At 42.3% G+C, this 22326-nt stretch overlaps 3 protein-coding genes across 5 annotated transcripts in view; all 3 read right to left on the bottom strand.

The window, feature by feature from the left end:
• The window catches only part of LOC142381851 (dual specificity testis-specific protein kinase 1), a 57214-nt gene extending 42792 nt beyond the window's left edge, over positions 1-14422 (bottom strand). Inside the window, exon 1 of the mRNA XM_075467115.1 lies at positions 14404-14422. The gene's annotated coding sequence lies outside the window, so the exon portion shown is untranslated. The remainder of the gene's footprint in view (positions 1-14403) is intronic.
• Positions 262-3576, bottom strand: b3galt8 (beta-1,3-galactosyltransferase 8). The gene is made up of 2 exons (XM_075467109.1): positions 2969-3576; positions 262-2243 (listed from the first exon to the last, which is right to left on the bottom strand). Exons 1-2 carry the CDS (start codon positions 3446-3448, stop codon positions 1776-1778), a joined length of 948 nt encoding a protein of 315 aa, XP_075323224.1. The 5' UTR covers positions 3449-3576; the 3' UTR covers positions 262-1775.
• The window catches only part of tncb (tenascin Cb), a 74358-nt gene continuing 56588 nt past the window's right edge, over positions 4557-22326 (bottom strand). For 2 of the 3 annotated variants that reach the window (XM_075467112.1, XM_075467111.1), the window contains 11 exons: positions 16316-16438; positions 15220-15363; positions 14000-14119; positions 13581-13724; positions 12198-12328; positions 11965-12097; positions 11327-11478; positions 9660-9756; positions 8379-8540; positions 7795-7958; positions 4557-5746 (listed from right to left, as the gene is read on the bottom strand). In XM_075467112.1, coding sequence (XP_075323227.1) covers positions 5636-5746; positions 7795-7958; positions 8379-8540; positions 9660-9756; positions 11327-11478; positions 11965-12097; positions 12198-12328; positions 13581-13724; positions 14000-14119; positions 15220-15363; positions 16316-16438 — 1481 coding nt within the window. In that variant the 3' untranslated portion in view covers positions 4557-5635. Of the gene's footprint in view, positions 5747-7794; positions 7959-8378; positions 8541-9659; positions 9757-11326; positions 11479-11964; positions 12098-12197; positions 12329-13580; positions 13725-13999; positions 14120-15219; positions 15364-16315; positions 16439-18120; positions 18394-22326 lie in introns of all 3 variants that reach the window. The other variant, XM_075467110.1, reaches the window with a different exon arrangement.

The raw sequence follows: 22326 nt of genomic DNA on the forward strand, positions 1-22326 counted from the left end.
TCGTGCAGCCATGGAGGAGGAAAGCTGTGCAGAGTTGAGCTGTGGTTCACCTTCTGCAGCCTGGTGGAGTCCTGCGGCTGCTCGCTGTTTCAGTTCGCTGTGAGGGCGCCATCAGGCGACTGTTTCTGAGCCCTCCGTCTGCAGATACCAGCTATGCAGCATCTCGTCTCTCCAGTTCACCAATAGTCAGTCTGGTGACTTTTCTTTATATAAAGTAGCTCGAATGAGGTCATGGGTGCAAAAAAACATTCAACAAAAGCAGGTGTTTGAGACTTTTATTTAGTTTGGAAGGAGACAGCAATAATTCCAGCAAACTGTAGCAAATCAACATTGCCCAGAGACACCACAGAAACAGCAGGAGGTTTCCTTTAAAGACCTTAAATACAGCATTTCTACCAAGATCTGAATCTACAAGGCATTTTGTGGATCAGCACACAAAGAGCAACACTGAAGCTTCCCTTATAAATAAATCACCGCGTAAAGATAATGAATCATTTGCATCTGACAGTGAGTCACCGACAGCTGAGCCCGAGTCATCTCCTGGCTCACACTGCCACCAGCTGGCTGTGGTTTCTAAGCACAGCACGAGCCGGCACGGCCACAGACGACTCACGCTTCAAGTTAAAGGCACAGCAGCAGGCGGTTTTACCCACAATGCACGTCTCTTTGGGGAACTTTGGGCGGAATGAGCAACTTAACAAGCTAAAGGAATCTGAATCCAGTGTTTTACTGCATGTGGCTCAACCAAACCCAACCCATCAGGCACTTAAGGCACAGTAAGTGGGAGTCAGTGTAGAGTCTTTGGTGTGAAATACAGGTTCATGAGACAGACCTGCAGCAGCAGAAGAGGCACAGCGACTCGCCAAAGGAAATAAGGCGTCTCTAACTCGAGAGGCATTCTTTGCATTGCATAAACATCCCTGCAGTTTTTTTTTTATTTGGTTTCTTTGCCAACATTTGCCCCGTGGTGTCGCATTCTAAAAAAAAAACTGTTTGCATTCCCGGAGTGGGAAGAGACGGTAACCAAGGAGACGGAGAAGCTGCAGCAGCTGGGAGTCCAGCGGAGCCCGAGGCAGGAAACCTCAAGGAGGAATGAAGAAGAAGTGTAGAAACGCATCACTTCCCCCGAAAGAAGAGACACAAACGCTCTGAACTCTAAACTTTGGATGAGCATTAATCTGACTGATTAATCAATCATCTGCATACTGCTGATCAGAGGGCCGCCATAAATACTCCCCCGAACTCATAATTATTTATAACAAAAACCCCAGAATGTTCCATTTCCTCTGATGAAGAAAATCAGGAGCCAAGAACAAATGGAACAAAAGCAGCAGATATGATGTGGATCCTGTTTTAAGGCGGCTGTCATCAGCCTAAAGGCGGCAGAGACCTGATGTGTATGCGGGTGTTAAGAGGCCAGCTAACATTTTCCTTATTTTATGACATTTGGTCGACCTCATGATCAATTAACTGACTGAAAAAAGGAAGAAGTGGCTTTTAAATCTGCTAAATTCTGATTTTTTTTCACTGTATAACGCATAAAATGTCACATTTGAGCTCCCAGATGACCCAGATTTATATCCAACCAACAGACCAACAGTCCCAACGTACCCGATTCAGTAAAATATGAGGAGACCCGATTCTTCTTCTGTGACAAACCACTCCAAAAAGTCCAAATGAACGACAGATCTGCACCATCCCACCCTTTGACCCCCCCTTTAATGGCTTAGTTTCCTGACTGATTGCAGTAGAAGACACAGTGAAGGTAAATGCCGTCAGCAGTGCGCGTGGCCTTTGGAAAAGTCCTGCCACACGCGCAGCAGCTCTGGCGGCTTGAATCCGTTGGCGATGATCAGTCTGCTGAAGGCGCAGCGCTCGTACTCCAGCTTCTGGATTTCAAACAGGTTCCCCAGGAACAGCAGGCGGTGGGAGTACACCGGCTGGACGCCCAGCACGCGCAGGCACAGGCCCACGTAGACGTCCTCCAGAGGGATGGCGCGCACGAACCTGGAGGCCCAGGAGATCCTCCCCGCCAGGTCGCTGGAGAAGACGTAGCCGGCTCCGGACACGTAGGGCGGGAAGCTGTCCTCCGGGTACAGCTCCTCTGGGAGGTACCACTTGCTGCCGGGGTCTCTCCTGGGACCCCCGTCCCGGATCACCGAGCCGGTGATGAAGCCCAGCCTGGGGGAGCCCTTCAGCCGCTGGATCAGGTGCTCCACGTTCACAAAGATGTCAGCATCCACCTTCATGGAAAAATAAATAGAAAAATACTTTATTCATCCCTCAATGGGGGAAATTCAAACTAGTCAAGTAGCTAAAAAAAAAAGATAAATATTTACAATGATTGTATATTAACAACAACAATAATAATACCAATTCTAGCAAAACAATTGGTATTATTATTGTTGTTGTTGTTAATATGGTATTAATTATTATTATTATTATTATTAATTGTTGTAATTATGTCGTTAATATGGTAAAATTGGTATTATTATTGTTGTTGTTAATGTGGTATTAATTGTTATTATTATTCTGTTGTTAATATGGTATTAATTATTATTCTTATTCTTATTATTAATTGTTATTACTATGTCATTAATATGGTAAAATTGGTATTATTATTGTTGTTGTTAATATCGTATTAATTACTATTATTATTATTATTATTAATTGTTATTATGTTGTTAATATGGTCAAATTGGTATTATTAGTGTTGTTGTTAATATGGTATTAATTATTATTATTATTGTTATTATTATGTTGTTAATATGGTAAAATTGGTATTATTGTTGTTGTTAATATGATATTAATTAGTATTATTATTATTAATTATTATTATGTTGTTAATATGGTAAAATTGGTATTATTGTTGTTGTTGTTAATATGGTATTAATTATTATTATTATTATTAATTGTTATTATTATGTTGTTAATATGGTAAAATTGGTATTATTGTTGTTGTCACCACCTTCATGGCGTAGGACGCGTGCGGGCAGTGCGTGGCCAGCCACTTCATCATCATCAGGGTCTTAATGGTGAGGTTCTGGTAGGTGTCCATGAAGTCCATCTGTATGATGTCTCCGTGCAGCCGGCTCTCCTGCTCCAGCAGGGCCTGGGTGGGCGGCGGCTGCCCGGCCACAGCCGCCGGGAGCCCCGCATAGAACAGGGTGAGGGTGTCCCCATCTGCGGAGCCCCACGTTCTCCTGACGGCCTCGCGTGCGGCAGCCTCGTGGGGGGCCACCGGCACCATGAGAACCAGGAAGGGGCTCCGGTCCCTGCACACATCCGGCTGGTTGAACAGGTACCGGTACGTGAGGGAGGAGATGAGCCGGAGGTCCTCCGCAGGGAGCGGGTTCGGCCCCGCTGAGCGGCCGGAGCTCAGCAGGACGTGGGCGGACAGGAGCAGAGCCGCCAAAACACCGAGGAACTGAAAAAGAAGTTTCCGCATGGCCTCAACCGAAGAGCTCAGGTAGTCCTCCGCAGAGACGGAGAGGGACGGAGCCTCCGCGGCCCCTTAAACACCGACATTAAACATTCAGGAAGTCCTCCCTAGGTCACTCCCAGCTGGGGGAACGAGGAAGTGCGACTGAGAAGCAGTGACGTCAACCCGAGTGCACGAAGAAACCCGAGGGCACGAAGAAGCCCGAGGGCAGACTGTCCAAAATTTGTGGAAATCTCTACATGACTTATTATCGTCCAGTTCCACAAACACGGATTTCTGGTCTTTTCAAAACTTCCAAGTAGGCGTAATCCTCAAAGATAAAAAAAAAAAAAAAAGAGTTCTTGATAAATAACCTCATCATCATCACTAAATATTATATTCATAAGTGTCGATATGCCAAATCCCCATCTTCATGGCTTGCATTAAAAAATGATATATCCGCGTTAAAAAAATGTCTGAAACATATAAATAATGTCCATGCAAATAAATTATACACACTCATAGAAAATCTTAACCTGTCCTAACCCCTTGTAACTGTTTTGAATGGACTTACCTTTTGTTTTCTCCTTGTTTTTTATTTATTTATTTATTTATTAATTTTTTTATTATTTATTATCCCCTTTTTTATTTTGTGCATTTAAAATACTTCCATTTTTTTTCTATATGTGGAGGTGTGAATATATAAAGTTAAAAAAACAAACTGTTTACTTTTGAGTATGTCATTGTTTTGTGTATGTGACATGTTTCAATAAAAAAAATTAAAAAAAAAAATTAAAAAAAGAAGAAGTCCGGGGCCTTCATATTTAACCCCTAACCCTAACCCTCATTAAGACGTTTTATTATTATATTCTACCTTTGGCTAAACTACGGACATATAGTTCTCCATGATTAGAAATTGTAATCACTTTAAAGCTGCTCAGAACTGAATAAACTCGGTTTATAATGACACGTTTCACTAAAAGTTCGGCACCACGTCCAGTTTTCCTGAATAATAAAAGTATTTAAACGTGACGTGGACTCAGTAAATGAACAGGAAGACCAAATATATGTGGCTGAAAGCCGCAAAGATTTCAGAAAGTGGACCTTTATTAAAGATAAATTCGGTAAACGTTGCTGTTTTAAACAAACTGTTTTTATTGTTATACAGCTTACAGAGACACATCTGTTTTCACCCAGTTCTAAACAAACGAAACAAACGAAAAACAAACTTAATTTACACAGGCATTCCTCAGAAGGTCAGTGGTTTAGTATCCTGCCGCGGCAGGTGGGGTGCGGGGGTGTTGAGGGGCAGAAAGAGTAACTAATTCCTAGTTTTGGCCTGTCCAAACACTATCTTTTATCAACAAAAGCATGGAGACCTCACTATTAACACTGGAATTCATCTAGAATGGGCCTTTTCTTATCACAAAACATTCTCCTGCTCCACATATATGTACTGTATTCACATTTTGCAAAAAGAAAACAACAAATAATTGAATCACCGCATGTCTTTACACTGAATAATAGGTCCTGCCTTGGAGTCATAATAGAAACGAAACACATCTTCTTCTCTCCGTTCTTTAGCTTTTTTTTTTTAAAACAACGCGGTGGCTGAAGCCTGACGTCTGCAGGAGCTCACACCGTGAATAAAAAATGGACTTTCTCTTTTCACCTTCGATGTCAGCTCATGGAAGGAGGGAATCTGGGAAGGACGAAGAGACGCTCCGATGACGGGCGTCACCCAAAGGACGAACAAACGGCGAGTTAGACGGAGACGTGAGACATCTGCGATATTTGAGGATCATCATCTTTTCAAATCTTTTAATGGGATGCATAAATGTACAGTTCTGTACAAGGAATAGAATTTGATGAATGCACACGACAAACTCTGCCAGACGAGTGAGGAGATCAGAATCTGGGGGGTGGAGTTGTTCTCTTTGGTGCGTGAGTTGGACCTGTGTGGGCATAGATTAAAGTTTTTTGTTTTTTTAAATGCACTGGCAGCATTTGCATACTTTCTCAGCAGGGTTGATGTGTGGGTAATCAGAGGGGGGGAGCACCGGTGTGGGAGGGGGCTCGGTGGAGGCTTTGGTTGCTGCAGGGTGGGTGTGTGTGTGGGGGGTTTATGGGGAGTCCGGACATAGTAGTAGCAGTGTTGTTGTTGTTGTTGTTGTTGTTGTTGTTGTTGGTGGTGGCAGAGCTTTCCAGATAAATTTATGACCGTTTTCTCCTTCCCTCCAGGTTTCTGAAGTTGGACGGTCGGATCTTCATCTCTGCGAAATCGATGGAGTGCTCGTGGCCTTTCCAGTGGAACCAGTTCACACCCTGGAAAAAAGAGAGATGAGGCCATGGTTACGCACAGGTTAGGTCATCAGGTAAAAATGCGAAACATTGTTTGAGTGGGGCTGAAACATGGAGTGATGTTGTCTTCCCAAACTGTCGACTTAATTAGGATTAATTTGCAAACATGTAACACCATTTTTTACTGTAGATCTGCAACATATCAGCATTAAAGGCTTTCTGAGACTTTTAGCACCCAAAAATACCAACTTTAGACTGCAGAAGAAGAAAGGAATATGGCTCTGCAACGATTAAAATGTTTAATCTAATTAATCACATGATTTCCCTGATTAATCGCGATTAATTGCATTTGTACGCAGAATCCAAAAATGAATCCAAAAGTAGTGTATAGCTTTTAGCATTTAGTTTTATTTTAAATGTGCTGCCATATGAATGAAAGTGCCATAACATTTGTTGTGCAAACACACTTTTAACATCAGCATCTTTCTGTAGTTTTTATGTAGAAGCCTCGCTCCACTGTCTGTTTCCTTGAATGACTTGCTGCTATCAGTTGTGTGTTTTGCCTTTAAGTGATATTTTAGACTGGAACTACTACGCTGAGAAGACAATTCAACTTGGCTGTAAATGCAGGAGTTTTTTTTAAACATTTATTTTGAAATACGTGCTTTTATGTTGAAACAAGTAAAACAGGAAGTAGCGCCAGTTAGCTCCGTTAGCTTCACACAGAGACCGAGGAGCACCTGTAGCGGTGATGTCCAACTTTAAAATGAAAATGGCCGAGTAAAAGTTCCGTACCGCAGCAGAAAGCAACAGACTTTTACAATAATAAAACCTGCGTTAATGGGCAATAAAATATTTATCGGCGTTAAATAATTAACAAGTTAACACGATAATAACGAGTTAACTCGCCCAGCCCTAGTTCTGATATAAAAACCGCATCTTCATCTCTGTCTTTAATCGAGGTTATACTTCTCTGTTTCTCAGTCACCCTGTGTGGAGGGCAGCCTCATGGTGTTCATCTATAGTTACACAAAGTTGGAGCAAGCTAACAAATGCTATATTAGCATGAGCGTTGCTCTCTGCCCTCAGAAATCTCCTGAAGACTCATCTCTAGGCCCTAAAACACCCATTTTGCACTAGCTTAGCACTTCTTTAAGTGTTGTCCTTGATATAAACACCTGCGAAGTGACTGTGTCTTGTTCTGTAATTGTGGAAAGTCGTGTAAAGTTTGTATATTTCCTTTCTAGGGCTGGGCAAGTTAACTCGTTATTATCGGAAAGTTAGAGACTCTGCGTTCCCAAAGTAAAAGCAATAAAGGGCTCAGCCTATATTTATAGGAGTTATTATTGAATAGGAGACTACTGGTGAGCTGAGGGGGGATGCATGGAGCCCCCTGCATACAGTGAAGCTGCCTTTGTGTAATAAAAAAAGGCAATAATCAAGTTTAATTTGTTTCAGGCCATCTTGACTGTAGCCATTTGCCATCTGGATCAGAAACTTTCAGGGAAGAGCACGTGCTATTTGTGCATATCTAAGCTATCTCTGGAGAGCTTCTGCAGCAGCAAATATTCCATAATATCCCATAATATTCCATATTTTGGCAAAATGCAGGTGAATTTCCAAATGCAATAATTGTGCTAAGACCTCCTGTTCTTCCCCATAATTTAAATCATTGAGTTTTTCCGTCCCGTCTTTGCTCGAATGTGGCAGAATTCTCCGGGGCCGGTTTAAACACGATGAGAACGCGTCCCTTTAGACGGTCGGGATCCCATCCCAGATGCTCTGAGAGGCTCAAAGATCTTAATTAAATGAAACATCCCTTTAGGGAACCCCCCCAGCACTAAATCTAAAACAATAAATGAATGAAACTCGATGAAAAAGCCTTTTAATCAGCCCTAACAGGTGGATCATTGTCCCCCAGCCGGAAGGTTAGTGGTTCGATCCCAAGCCTTTTCATAGTGAAAGCGTCCTTGGGAAAGACAGTGCTGCGTATGTGGTGAAAATATATCCTAAAAAACACTCAATGACTTTGAGAAAGACATCAGAAAGTGAACTGAAGCATAATTGTGTACCTTGCTGTGACTGTTGTCTCCATATCGTCCCATCAGGTTGACCCGGTGGCAGTTTTTATACCAGAAGGCTCCCTTATAGGACAGAGCGCAGTTGGTGACGGCGATGTCGTTGTCGTGGTCGTAGGTGGAGAAGGGACGCCCGTGGTGGTAGGTCATAGAGTCGCCTGCAAACAAACAGCAGAGGGGCGGCAGCGGCCGTCAGGAACAGGTGAACCGTCACATTTATGAATGAAGACGTGATGACGACATGATCGTTGTGGCCAAAAGCATTCGTGATAACAGTTTTACCCCAATATCATTAAAAAAACCTGAAAAAACTAATATAAAAACACTATCTGAGGACTTCATCTCTGTGTTTTAATCATCAGCCGAGACAAAATCCCAATATTATCATATTAACACAATATCAGTATGTCATTATTTGAATATTAAGGTTATTAACAGTAAAAGTGTCTGTTCTCTGTATAGATTCAGAATCAGATAGATAGATAGATAGATAGATAGATAGATAGATAGATAGATAGATAGATAGATAGATAGATAGATAGATAGATAGATAGATGCTGCAGGCCCATGAGCTCTACCTGCCGTGCCGCTGTATCCTCCCACGTGCACTTTGTATCGGGTCCGAGGTTCGGAGACGGAGAACTTGTCGTACTGAGCGTAGGCCGTCTCTCCCTTGTCTCTCAGGTCGACTCGCAGCTCGTACTGACCTCCGGCTGTGATCTTATGCAAGTTGGACAATCCTGAGGGAAAGAGGAGACAATCGCTGTGATAAATGCAACCAGCCGTATTCATTCATATCACCCAGAGTCACTCTTATTTATTTAAGTTAATGGAACACCCTGCAGTAAATGTAAATGTACTTTATTTATCCAGCTCTTTACAGACAATCCTTACGGTGTACCAAAGTGCTTTACAGCAGGTAATAAATAAAGAGAAGAATAAGTAAAAACAAATAAAAAAAATAAATGAACAGTGAAAGCAATAAAATACAACAAAATCGAATAAGATAAAAGTGTCATCATGCTACTGGGTATTAAAGCCATCCTAAATAAGTAGGTTTTTAGCCCAGATGTGAAGAGGCCTAGGTCAGAAATAAGACGCAGCTGGACGGGGGCCTTATTCCAGAGCCTGGGGGCAGCTTTGGGAAAAGGCTCGCTCACCCCAGGGTTTGTATTCTGACCTGGGCACTTCCAGCAGAAACTGATCTGCTGACCTCAGAGCTCTACCAGGACTGTTAAAAGCTCAGATAAATACGATGGGGCGAGGCCGCTAAGAGCTTTAAAAACACACATTGAAAGTTTAAAATCAGTTCTATAAAGTCTGACCTTGAACTTATTAGGGCATGGATGGCTTTCTCAAGGTCATGACGACTTAAAAACATTTTAACTTTGGCCAGGAGACGTAACTGGAAAAAACTAGTCCTGACTGCATTGTTAATTTGTTTGTCCAACCTCAGATCAAAGGTCAAAGGTCACTCCCAGATTTCTGACGGTTGAACTGAGCTTTGAGGACGAGGTGCCAAAGCCAGCTGTCACAGTGTCCCCAAACACAACACATTCAGCTCTGTCATCATTTAAATGAAAAAAACTTTGGGCCAACCACTGCTTAATATCAGCGAAACAATTAAACAAAGAACATTGTGCACTGTTACTATTGGGCTTCAATGGTAGATAAATGTGTGAATCGTCTGCATAACGGTGGATAGGGCCAAGAATATGAAAGAAAATGTGGCATCACAAAGTGCATCATCATACCATCCTCTCATTTACCGGCTGAAAACATACGGTAAACACATCGTATATTTGACTGAGTCTTACAGGTGTTGCAGAATACATCGCTTTGCTTTGCTAAATTCTTACCGAGCCAGAATTCATCGTTCATGTCTCCAAAGCCGGCTGTGTAATTCTTCCAGTTGCGGAAAAACTCCTGTCTGCCACTTTGACGTCGGAGAAAAACCTGCGAGGGGAAAGAGCAGAAGGCGCCGGAGACGTCACGGGTCAGACACTTCCAGTTAAACGTGATGCTTTTAATCACAAATAAATCAACACAGCAGGTTTAAAACTCAGCTTTCGCCTGATATGAAGGTTTTAAATCAAGTGGATTCAGTAGAATTAGCTTCAAACTCCACTTCTCCATCCAGATGTAATTAATTACAGGTGTTTTCTCCTTTTGGGGCCCTGTGCACACCGCATTAAGCTCATGCACGTAGCAGAGCTGCAGTCATGGTAAAGATGCTGAAGTCTAAATCAAGTCAACTTTATTTGTAGCACATTTCATGTACAAAACAATTCAAAGTGCTTCACATAAAATAAAAGCAATGCAAAGTGGAATAATTGAGTGGGGATAATTATGGTCTGGGATATGTCAATGATTAGCATCAACAACATTGATTTTTAAATCTTCATCTAAAGGCTTAAAATTTGGGCTAAAAAAGTTCAAATTGGCATCTAAGGGGTTACTTTTTTGAAAATAATTGAAGACTTGGTAGTTATAATCAGAACTGAAGTGGAATAAAAGATTTATGAAAAAAATATTAATATATGATGTTTTTAGGTCGTTTTAAAAGGGGACAAAAATGTCCCTTTTCAGAAATTAAGGATTTATTTATTTATTTATTTTTTTTAAATCAGAAAGCAAAAAGATTAAAAATCCCTAAAAAATCAATGTTGTTGCTGATCATTGACATATCCCAGACCATAATTATCCCTACTCAATAATTCCACTCTGCATTCTATATATTAAAATATATCAGTTTTTGTGTTTTTTTTTTTTTTTTAAGAAATTGGTGTTTACATCATATAAACCAGTATTTAAAGGGTTAAATTTTTGAAAATAATTGAAAACTTGGTAGTTATGATCAGAACTGAAGTGGAAGAAAAGATCTACGGAAAAAACAAGTGGAAAAAAATATTAATATATGACGTTTTTCGGTCGTTTTAAAAGGGGACAAAAATGTCCCTTTTCAGAAATTAAGGATTTATTTATTTATTTATTATTTTTTTTTTTTTTAAATCAGAAAGCAAAAAGATTAAAAATCCCTAAAAAATCAATGTTGTTGCTGATCATTGACATATCCCAGACCATAATTATCCCTACTCAATAATTCCACTTTGCATTCTATATATTAAAATATATCAGTTTTTGTGGGTTGTTTTTTTTCAGAAATTGGTGTTTACATCATATAAACCAGTTTAAAGGGTTAAATTTTTTTAAATAATTGAAAACTTGGTAGTTATGATCAGAACTAAAGTAGAATAAAAGATCTACGGAAAAAAAAAGCGGAAAAAAATATTAACATATGATGATTTTAGGTCGTTTTAAAAGGGGACAAAAATGTCCCTTTTCAGAAATGAAGTTGTGTTTTAAATCAGGTTTGAGGGTTAAAGGTGAAATGCTCCCAGCAGCATCCTCTCTGCTCTCTGTGCAGCTTTCTCTTTTGTTCTCTTCAACAAAGCCCAACCTATCAGCACATGTTACATATTATCATATTAAACACATCGCCCGTGCCAGTGAGCGGGCGACTTACGATCCATCCGCCGCTGTCGGTGCTCATGTCGCAGTACACCTGCAGGGCCTGGTTCTCGTCTCCATTCAGGTAGATGGTGTACAGACCGGAGGAGGCGTCCCCGTTCAGGAGGGCCTGGGAACAGTCCCTGGGGTGTCTGTACAGCACGCCAGCTACACACACAGTAAATAAAGACAAAATCTTTAATCATGTAGCCGAGCTGATGTAAATCGCTGCGCTCCAGCTGCTGTGAAACCAGCCGAATAACAGAGGGAAACAGTGGAAATGATTCATCTGTGAGCAGAGAACATAAAACAGCTGCAGTTTTTCACTGAATTCCTATAAAAGGACTTTTTATTTATTTTCAAATCTTTTTATTGAGAAAAAGAAACAAGAGAACCGACAATGACTTATCGGTAAGGTTACATAAGATTGATCTTTTTCTTTTTTCTTTTTTTTTAAGTACACAGAACACCCCCCCACTGCAGGTAAAATTGCAATAATAAGGTGACTTGACTTTGACTTGACTTGACCAAGAAAAAATTACTTGAGACTTACTTGGGACTTGCACATGTGTGACTTGGTCCCATCTCTACTAAAGTATGCCAGAAGAGGTTCCCTTAAAAGGACTTTTTGCTCTTATTAAGGCATCTACTCACTGGTGGTGAACACAGCAGCGATGACCCTGCTCCTCTTGGGCCCAGCGAGGGCCTGCAGCCTGACCGAATACTCCGTGGAGGCACTGAGCTGAGCCATGTTGTACGACTCTGCGGTGGGACTCAGGACCACCTCCTGGGGGGCAGAAAGACACTTCCATTTAGTTTTTTATCAGCACAACATGAACATCACGTCAGCGCCGGCCTCTACAGAGCAGCGTCTGGTGCCTACTGACCCGGATGGTGCCGCCGGCGGACTCGAAGCTGAGGATGTACCCGGTGATGTCAGCGCGAGGAGGTTTCCAGGTGAGCATGGCGTTCTCTGTCTGGATGTTACTGGCTGCCAGGTCCTGTGGGGCGTCCACGTCTGCAAACACAACGGCTTTTTAAACAAAATAAACTCCTTTTTTTGCATAATTTCCATCTCATCTTAGTTTCATTCAATCTTTTATTGATGTTTTTCTAAATGATTTTTGAAGTTTTAACCACCTTTCTGCAGCATCTCGTCTGGAGAATCTCGTACTTTTAGTTCACGACTCTAAATCATGTGAGCATTAGATAGAAGAAAGAGCTGAAACTAAACTCATATTCTGCTATAACTTTGTCAAAGCATCTTTTATTTTGTAAAACTGTTTGGGAACCCCAGCATACTGAGTGATTTATGTCACAGTGCATTGAACAGGCATCTTTGGGCATTAAACATGGTTTTGTGATGTAAATGTACTTTATTTATACAGCCCTTTACAGACAATCCTTACAGTGTACCAAAGTGCTTTACAGCAGGTAATAAATAAAGAGAAGAATAAGTAAAAACTAGGGCTGGGCAACGATTAAAATGTTTAATCTAATTAATCGCATGATTTCCCTGATTAATCACGATTAATCGCATTTGGTCGCAAAATCCAAAAATGAATCCAAAAGTAGTGTATAGCCTTTAGCATTTAGTTTTATTTTAAATGTGCTGCCATATGAATGAAAGTGCCATAACATTTGTTGTGCAAACACACTTTTAACATCAGTATCTTTCTGTAGCTTTTATGTAGAAGCCTCGCTCCACTGTCTGTTTCCTTGAATGACTTGCTGCTATCAGTTGTGTGTTTTGCCTTTAAGTGATATTTTAGACTGGAACTACTACGCTGAGAAGACAATTCAACTTGGCTGTAAATGCAGGAGTGCTTTTATGTTGAAACCAGTAAAACAGGAAGTAGCGCCGGTTAGCTCCGTGAGCTTCGCACAGAGACCGAGGAGCACCTGTAGCGGTGATGTTACCTGCTAGTTTATCTTTATTTTATTCCTCCATGCTTCGTGGTGTTTGCTGTAACTGTGTGAATGTGATGCATTCAACAGACTTTTTCAATAATAAAACCTGCGTTAATGCGCCATAAAATATTTATCGGCGTTAAATAATTAACAAGTTTACGCGATAATAACGAGTTAACTCGTCCAGCCCGAGTAAAAACAAATAAAAACAATAAAAGAACAATGAAAGCAATAAAATACAACAAAATCGAATAAGATAAAAGTGTCATCATGCTACTGGGTATTAAAAGCAATCCTAAATAAGTAGGTTTTTAGCCCAGATTTGAAGAGGCCCGGGTCAGAAGGGCAGAGTAATCTACCTGTGGTGAACTCGGTGGTTGTGGCTGCGCTTCTGGCCAGGTCCCTCACAGCGTACACCTTCACGGTGTAGTGCGTTGCCGGAGTCAGGGAGCTCATCTCAAACTCCATCACATTTCCAGACACACGCTCCATCACCGGAGCCACTGAGCGACACACACAGAGCGGCAGGAAGTTAATTACCAAGAAAAAGACTTCCAGTTGCCCCTTTTTTCACTACATTTTGTATTAAAGGGTCCAAAGGGACCCACTCTTTATTTGATTTTGTAGACATTTTGAGAGGCAACACATTTCCCTTCAGTAAGAAGCACAGAGTGTAAGAGCTTTGCATCAGATTACGTCTGTAAGGACCCTGTTTCTGTTAGGAAGGACTGGAAGCTGGAGCTCAGGGCCGTGCATGTGCATGTGCATGTGCACCTACCAGAATCTGCACTGTAGGTGATGATGTAACCGTCCACAGTGGCGATGGCGGGCTGCCACAGCAGCAGAGCCTCGGTGTCTGTGATGTTCATCGCAGTCAGACCTCGGGGCTTATCAAGAGCTGCACACACAGACACAAAGAGAGCAAGAGTCGGTCGTACTGTCCTACAGGACAAAGGGAAGGTGATGGCAATTTATCCAAACTGTGAAAAAAACATGAGATTTTAGTCCTTTCAGGCTGATCATTGAGCAATAAATAACTTCTAATAGAGGGACTTTTCTAATAAATATGTAGATGTTTGGTTCAAAGGTGTCGTGCCTTAAAGGGATAGTTCGTCTCTTTTGACATGAAGCTGTATGACAAATGACCCATATTAGCAATATCATTTATTAAATTTGACTTACCCCCTGCTGCGTCCTATGAGCCGAGTTCCAGCCTCGTTTTGGTGTTGATGAAGGTAGTCCGGCTAGTTGGCTGGGGTTTAAAAAATAAAGCATCTTGCTTCTCAAAACAATATGCGTTCAAAAGAGTAATACATTTGCATCACAAAATCGTTCTCCAGGAAAAAGTCAGACCTCACAATCGCTTGGCCCTATTTTCTCTCCCTTCGTATCACTGCCTGCTGCCGCCTGCCGACAGCCGCGCCTGTTACGGTGTATACAGTCTATATATCGGTCTATACAGCAGGCAGTGATACGAAGGGAGAGAAAATAGGGCCGAGCGATTGTGAGGTCTGACTTTTTCCTGGAGAACGACTTTGTGATGCAAATGTATTACTCTTTTGAACGCATATTGTTTTGAGAAGCAAAACGCTTTATTTTTTTAGCCCCAGCCAACTAGCCGGACTACCTTCATCAACGCCAAAACGAGGCTGGAACTCTGCTCACAGGACGCAGCAGGGGGAAGAAGATGTTCATAAATGATGTTGCTGATATGGGATGTTATACAGCTTCATGTCAAAAGAGGCAAACTATCCCTTTAAGATATGATTGGAATAAGATGCTGTTATCTGTCAGCAGAACTTATTGCATTTCTGAGGTCCAGCAGGATGAACGTTAGAAGAACTCTGCTCAGGCTAACATTAGCCTTTACACGTTTATTTGGTGTCTGATGGTGTTTCTGTCTGAAAAGGAAACATTTAAAACTGCAACATGATGCCCAAAAGGTTTATTATCTGGTCACGGTTCAGTGCGTTACCAGCAGAGCAGCGTCCATCCTACCTGTGGTGACACTGTCCGATCCAGGCTCACTCTCCCTCTGACCCTTCACGGCAACAATGGTGACCTCATAAGTGACCCCGGGTGTCAGGTTGGAAAGCACCGTCTGAGACTCGGAGCCGTCCACCGTCAGAGTTTTGGCGACACCTGAAAGTTCAAACAACTCGTGTCATTAGGTTGAAGAAAATCCAAAGCTGCATTTCAACTGCAGGAAGCTTTTTCAGAGTTCCTTTCCTTCCACCACAGGGTTAAACAGAGTTAAACAGGTTTAAACGGAAACTCAGTTAGCCTAATCTGCCATGAACCAGAACTGGGCCGGAAATAAATCCAGAGGTCCCAGAAGAAAAGTAAACAAATAAAAAAACATGAAGTTTTGGGCGCTGTTGGTGTCATGGTGTCTTGTTGTGTTATGTTTTGTATTCCAGTTCAGTTTCTGTCACTTATTTATCCTCATCCTGTTTCAGTTTCCTTGCTTCCCATTATATTTCGTTTCTCTTTGGCTCCAAAGACGATTACCTCAGTTTTGTTTTCAAAATGCAATAATCTCCTCAGTGCATTTACCAAGAGCCTGTACAGGGCCTCGGTCTCCTGGTGACATTGTAATGTATATCTGCGTGTAATCTGCATAGTTATGGTAGTTTACTTTGTTGTAGCCAAACCCCACCTCCCTCCGAAGTTGTGCGTTCAAAACTTAGAAAGACAGATAATGCTCTATAAACTGCTGTAGCCTCCCCACATCTGCAAATGATCTGTTGTAATTAATAACACGATCAAACATGTTCAGTGTATTAAAGGTATCGTTTGTCTCAAAAGGGAACGCTAACAGTAAAGAATTGATGACTGATGTTGGATTTGTTTTAAAGGAATATTTCCATTTATTTCCTTCAATCCCAGGCCATACCACTAAGGAGCCAGCAGGGGGCAGCATTAGTCTATCGTTGGAGCAACTGACGGTGCAGGTGAAAATATCCACCCATAAAGTCATCAATAAGTTGCTGGTTTCAAACTTAAAAACTATGATTGTTGGAGGAATTCTAAGCATTTCTCTTCTGAACCTCAGGTATAGCTGAAGGTAAAACTAGCTCATGGGGATACTGACCTCCGTGCGCGGGCATGTAGGTGACCCGGTAGATGTCCACCCGAGCTTTTGGAGTCACCCAATGAACGGTGGCAGATGTGTCCGTTACCTCCGAGAAGCGGATGCCTTTGGGTGAGCCCAGGTCTACAGCAGGAGGGGGGGGGGGGGGCGAAAACAGACAAAAAAACAGAACAGTTTGTTAATATCTGCACCGTTTAAATCATTAAGCGTAAATCATACTATCAGCAGAGTGAAGCAGCAGACAAGAACAGGCAGACACATGGAGCCACCGTGACCAAGGAAGACCCAACACTGAGAAGCACTCATTTCCACATGGAGTACGAGACACAGACAAAGGGGGCCCAGGGGGGAACCAGGGGGGGTCCCGGCTCACCGGCGGACCCTTTCCCAGCTAGCGACGGGCCGCAGTATCTCGCGTGACAGACCTGAGGAGATTAACTTGCCCTCATTTCATTGAACACACAAAAGTGAAACATGCGCCACAGAACCCAAGAGTAAAGCCTCGCCCTCAGGGAGGACATGACGGCACAGACGAGCGTTTTATGTGACACGGACAGCCAGCCGCCCCCCCGCCCGCCGCCGCCTTCACAAAGGAAAGCCTCTGAGTCATGGGCCAGGTAGTTAGAGGCGACATTTGGGAGGATGACTGGACAAAAAAAGCACACAAAAAGCAGAGTAAAGACCCGACGTCATGAGTGGGGGGGCTGACTCGTGATACTCATGGTGTTTTTAGAAGTTATCCCAGCCACGCATTTACAGGGTGGAATAAGATCATCATCTGTGATCTGTTCAGAGAATATAAAGCCAGCAGAGCTCTTAGATCCAAGGACTCAGGTCAGCTGGTCCAGTCCAGAGTCCAGACTAAACATGGAGAAGCAGCATTTAGCTGTTATGCTGCAAACAAGTGGAACAAACTGCCAGTGGAGATTAAACTTTCACCAAATGGAGACATTTTTAAATCCAGGTTAAAAACATTTCTGTTCTCATGTGTTTATGCATGAAATCTGCACGCTATCTTTTAATTTATCTGGACTGTTGCTTGTTTTTAAATTCATTTAAATGATTTTATTTGTTTCTCTTTATATTCTTTTATGTAATTTTAATGCTTCTTCCACTCCCTGCTGCAATGCTTTTATTTTATGTGAAGCACTTTGAATTGTTCTGTACATGAAATGTGCATGAAATCTGTACATGAAATTTAATTTGATTATTATTATTATTATCATCCCGTCATTTACTCAAAGTAAATATTTATCTGATAAAGTACTTTTTACGAATTGGAAAATATTGATGATATATAATAATATTAGACATTACTTAAGATATTACGACGGAGTATTAGGAACACATTTAAAAAAATAATAATAATAAATAGAGAATACATTACGAATTAAAGTCGCTGATGCATCCCTGCTGCAATTCTTTTATTTTATGTGAAGCACTTTGAATTGTTCTGTACATGAAATGTGCTACAAATAAAGTTGATTTGATTTGATTTCATTTGATCTAAGAGCAGGATAGTTTTATAACTAGTGAAGCCTTTTCATCCTGACCTCCTCAAATTGGCCCAGATGATTCAAACTGTAGGCTGGCATCTGTCTCAGACCTGCTCTGTGATGCTAGGCCACCGGGTTAGTGGATAAAAACACATGTTAGGATGCAGCTATTGATGGTGTGTTTTCATGCGGTTACCATCAAAGACAACACGGACAGGATACGACAGGATACGACACCACTGCACACAGACACATCCAGAGCTGCGGACCTCCACCACCGGGTCTTGTTCCCATCGAGGCACCATGTACCTGTTCTCACCCTCTCTGTTACAGACTTGGAGTGTCTTCCCAACACAAGCCCAAAGACCTCCACTTTGTACTCGGTGTCCTGGAGGAGATCTGCCACCGTTGCGTTTCTCTCCTCACCGGCCAGCACCAGCTCTCTGGGTTGGCCCAGGCCCTCGGCCTGGCTCACCATTAACACAAAGGTGTCAAAGACATCTTCTTCAGCCATCCAGTTCACCAGAAAGCTGTCCGGGGCGACCTCGGACACTAAGAGAGCCTGCACCTCCGGTTCGGTCTCTGATTGACAGTGGGGGGAGAGTCAGATTGTCCTTCTGGGTATATTAAAGGGATAGTTCGCCTCTTTTGACATGAAGCTGTATGACATCCCATACTACACTGGAAAAAATGCCCCTCCAAAAATAAGTAAGAAAAACAACAAATACAAGACGTTTTTGCTTGAAATAAGCAAAAAAAATCTGCCAATGGAACTGGTAAAAATCGGCTTGTCAAGATTTCTTAAAATAAGATGTGATATTTGGGACTTTTGAGATAAAAGTGATCTTGAAATTAGCTTAAAAACCTCTTCAAATGTGAAAAAAAGCTTGTTTCATATGAAATCCGACTCAAAACAATTTGTTTTCAAGACTTTTTCATTTAACAAGATATTCCAGATGTATTGTCTTCAAACTAGTCCCTATATCTGGCTGAAATAGGACTTGTTAGGCAGTTGTGTCTTATATTAAGTGTAATGAGATATTTTGACTAGAAATGAGACAAATATACTTGGTAAGACTTTGATTTTTTCCAATTTATGAACATTTTCTTACCCCCTGCTGCGTCCTGTGAGCCGAGTTCTAGCCTCGTTTTGGCGTTGACGAAAGTAGTCCGGCTAGTTGGCTGGGGGCACAAAAATAAAGCGTTTTGCTTCTCAAAACAATATGCGTTCAACAGAGTAATACATTTGCATCACAAAATCGTTCTCCAGGAAAAAGTCAGACCTCACAATCGCTTGGCCCTATTTTCTCTCCCTTCATATCACTGCCTGCTGCCGCCTGCCGACAGCTGCGCCTGTTATGGTGTTTACTGCTCGGAAGCAGGGGACTGCTCGGTCTGCACTTCGGTCTGCACGGTCTACACAGCAGGCAGTGATACGAAGGGAGAGAAAATAGGGCCAAGCGATTGTGAGGTCTGACTTTTCCTAGAGAACGATTTTGTGATGCAAATGTATTACTCTTTTGAACGCATATTGTTTTGAGAAGCAAAACGCTTTATTTTTTAAACCCCAGCCAACTAGCCGGACTACCTTCATCAACACCAAAACGAGGCTGGAACTCTGCTCACAGGACGCAGCAGGGGGTAAGAAGATGTTCATAAATGATGTTGTTGATATGGGATGTCATACAGCTTCATGTCAAAAGAGGCGAACTATCCCTTTAAGGTTGTTTTGACATTTGAGGAACATGGAAGCAAAAAGAGGTATTGTCAGTTTGGGTTCTCAGTGTGGAAAAAGAGAGAAGTTCAGAAGTAAGAAGACAAAGGGAAGAAAGATTAAGCATCATTTGTTTAGATGCACTCGACTGGGCTTCGGTGACATCTCATCTATAAAACCTTGATTAAAACGTATAAAACGTACCGAGTTAAGATTCTGGCTGTGACTAAAGTTCATCTTGGGCAAGTTTTAGTGGAGCAACACATTACCTCAGCCTGCTATTCTTTTATTTGACATTTAAACTACTATTCAGATGTATTACGATCTGCAGTGACCTTCTGAAAAATGTATGGTTTAAGAAGCCCTCGGGGGCTAACTTTATACCCCAGCAGCAGGTATTTCTGTTGCTTTATATCACAGCATAGTATACCACTAAGTTATGAGGATTTCTTTTTATACAAAGGTCAGCACTTTGGAGAATCAGAAAGTTTCCTGATGGGCAACAGAAAGCTAAAAGCTGCTCTGAATGGGGCCATAAGAATAGCCCCTCTACCCCCACAGCACGACATTTCCTACTCTGGTCCCTGCTTATATAGCAGTTTATAATGTTGCCCTAAATGTTTGAAGCTGTAAAAATTAAAAAAAAACTGCATTAGAATCAAGCAGTTTGGCCATTTTAAAGCATTTGAAATTAGTTAAATCTTTATTAAGTGAAACATTTTCGAGCTCATATACTGTGTAGAGTATATACTCAGTACAGTGCAGGCATCCTTCCATGTGTTTACCGATGGGAGAGTGTGCATGTGCTGCTGTAAACTCTGGCAGTTAAGCAGTCATTAGAAGCAGTTAATCATGGCAGCGATGGGAAGAGAAGCTGAGAGACAGCAGGAGTCCATAAATGTCGGAGAAAAAGCTGTGTTTCTTCAGGGGATGAGTCCACAGCAGCTAATTAGCCAGAGAAACTTCCGGCAGCAAACAGATGGATGTCCGCGGACTGGACGGAGCTTTTTTTTTTTTTAAAGCAGTCTGGATAGAAGCAAAGATACAAGTGGGCTCAGGAAAGGCTCAATAAAGCCCAGCGCCACTGCTCATTAAAACACTACACCAAATGTGAAGGTCTCAGGGGTCCTTGAACCAGCCTGAAACCCCCTTTTTTTTTTTTTTTTTTATTGTGAGGGAAAAAGCGTGAGGCATTTGTTGTGAGGAGAAGCGGTGGAAATGAGAAGCACAGCAGACAAATCCCAGGGAGCTGTCACTCTTCATTAGTCGCCGAGCGGTTTTAGCTGGTCAGTGGAAGAGAGGGAGGGCCACATCCATCAGCTAACATGTGCTAGCTTGCTACTGATTTCACTCTCACACCACCTCCTCTATACTTCCACCCCCCCAAGCCCTCCAGACCTGAACAAACACAATCCCTGCTCACAATAAGGAGCCTGTTATTGGAGGAGGTATGCACTGGAGCCAGCTAACCTGCTGAAAAGAGGGTCTGCAGGCACAACCCCGGGGCTGGTTCCAGCCTCGTCTGATAACTTCACTTCAGCAGCTTCTGGGGATCTGCAACTGTGTGGCGCTTGTTCTGGGCACTGTCCTCGTCTCATTATGGTTCCATCAATCATCGCCTCTCTGTTAATCCAAGTTTCCTTTACTTCCTCTTCTGCAGAGGACGTTGCTTTCCCTCCGACGTCTTCCTCCCGGGCAGACCGGCGATGGTCACCGCGCATAATGTGATCAAATTAGTCGGCGGTCGCATTCAAAAGTTGGAATGTTTTATGGATTAAGTAATGCTAATGAAAAAAAATGTTAAGATGGTTTCACAACACCATTAGCATGCAGACAATGGGGCCGTGTTGAGCACATGCCATATTCTGCACGGCCCCAGCAGCCCCTGGCACCCTAGCATAAGAGCCCAGGGGCAATGGCAGCATGAGAATGAAGAACGGTCCAGGCTTGAGGGAACTGGGGATGCATACTGAAGAGAGGCCTCACACAAAGTGACAAAAGCGCCTCAGGGTTTTTTATTTTTCCTCCATCAGTCCCCCGTCTTTCTTCCACTTGACTGATCCTTCATCAGTGAAATGCTCGATGATAGCGCTGGAATAAATGCTAACATCAAGTAAACGTCAACAAACCGGTCATTTGGGACCCTATTGTCGTCGCACAAAAGGTTTCTTGAGGTGTCGAGGAGGATGTTAAGAGTTTTATTTGCATCGCATGGAATTATTGGCAGATCTTGGTGTCACTGTGCACAGCCCTTTAATTAGGCCCATACTGTGATTTACAGCATGCTAATCACTGAAAATGACTGTGGTCGTGTCCGGGAGGGGAAACCGGCGCACCTGTTGTGCCAGTTAAACAGCACCACTGACCTCTTATTTGGCGTTTCTGCCTTTTCACACAGCAGACGAGGGGCTGTTTCAGACTGGACTCGTACCAACAGGCAGGCTGAAAGCTTAGAGGCGGATCAAACATGCATCCGTGCCTGGGCTGATGTAGATTGAATGGGTTTTGTGTGGGCGCTACTGCGGAGCGTTAGCCTATTTCACGATCCGCCGCATCAAAGGAAGGGATACATGCATGATGGATAGATGATTGTGGCTATCCATCATGCTTATATCCTTTTATGTGGTTTGGGGATTTACATTGTGCACAATGTGTGAAAGATGTGGAGCTTGTAAGAAGAATAAACTCCATTACAACATCTAAAACTGTTGATAGTGAAAAATACTTACAAACACAAAATATAAACAGTTATTGCCTTAAGATAATGTAGGTGTAAAATACTTGGTTTGATTTGTTTTGTA

The sequence above is a fragment of the Odontesthes bonariensis genome, chromosome 6 (assembly GCF_027942865.1).
Source record: "Odontesthes bonariensis isolate fOdoBon6 chromosome 6, fOdoBon6.hap1, whole genome shotgun sequence".
Lineage (NCBI taxonomy): Eukaryota > Metazoa > Chordata > Actinopteri > Atheriniformes > Atherinopsidae > Odontesthes > Odontesthes bonariensis.

Excerpts from the sequence above, each read along its gene's own strand:
- b3galt8 (XM_075467109.1), bottom strand. The coding sequence starts at position 3,448 with ATGCGGAAACTTCTTTTTCAGTTCCTCGGTGTTTTGGCGGCTCTGCTC. Across the intron at positions 2,244-2,968 it reads ACGCGTCCTACGCCATGAAG|GTGGATGCTGACATCTTTGT; the intron begins GTGGTGACAACA and ends TTTTCCATGAAG.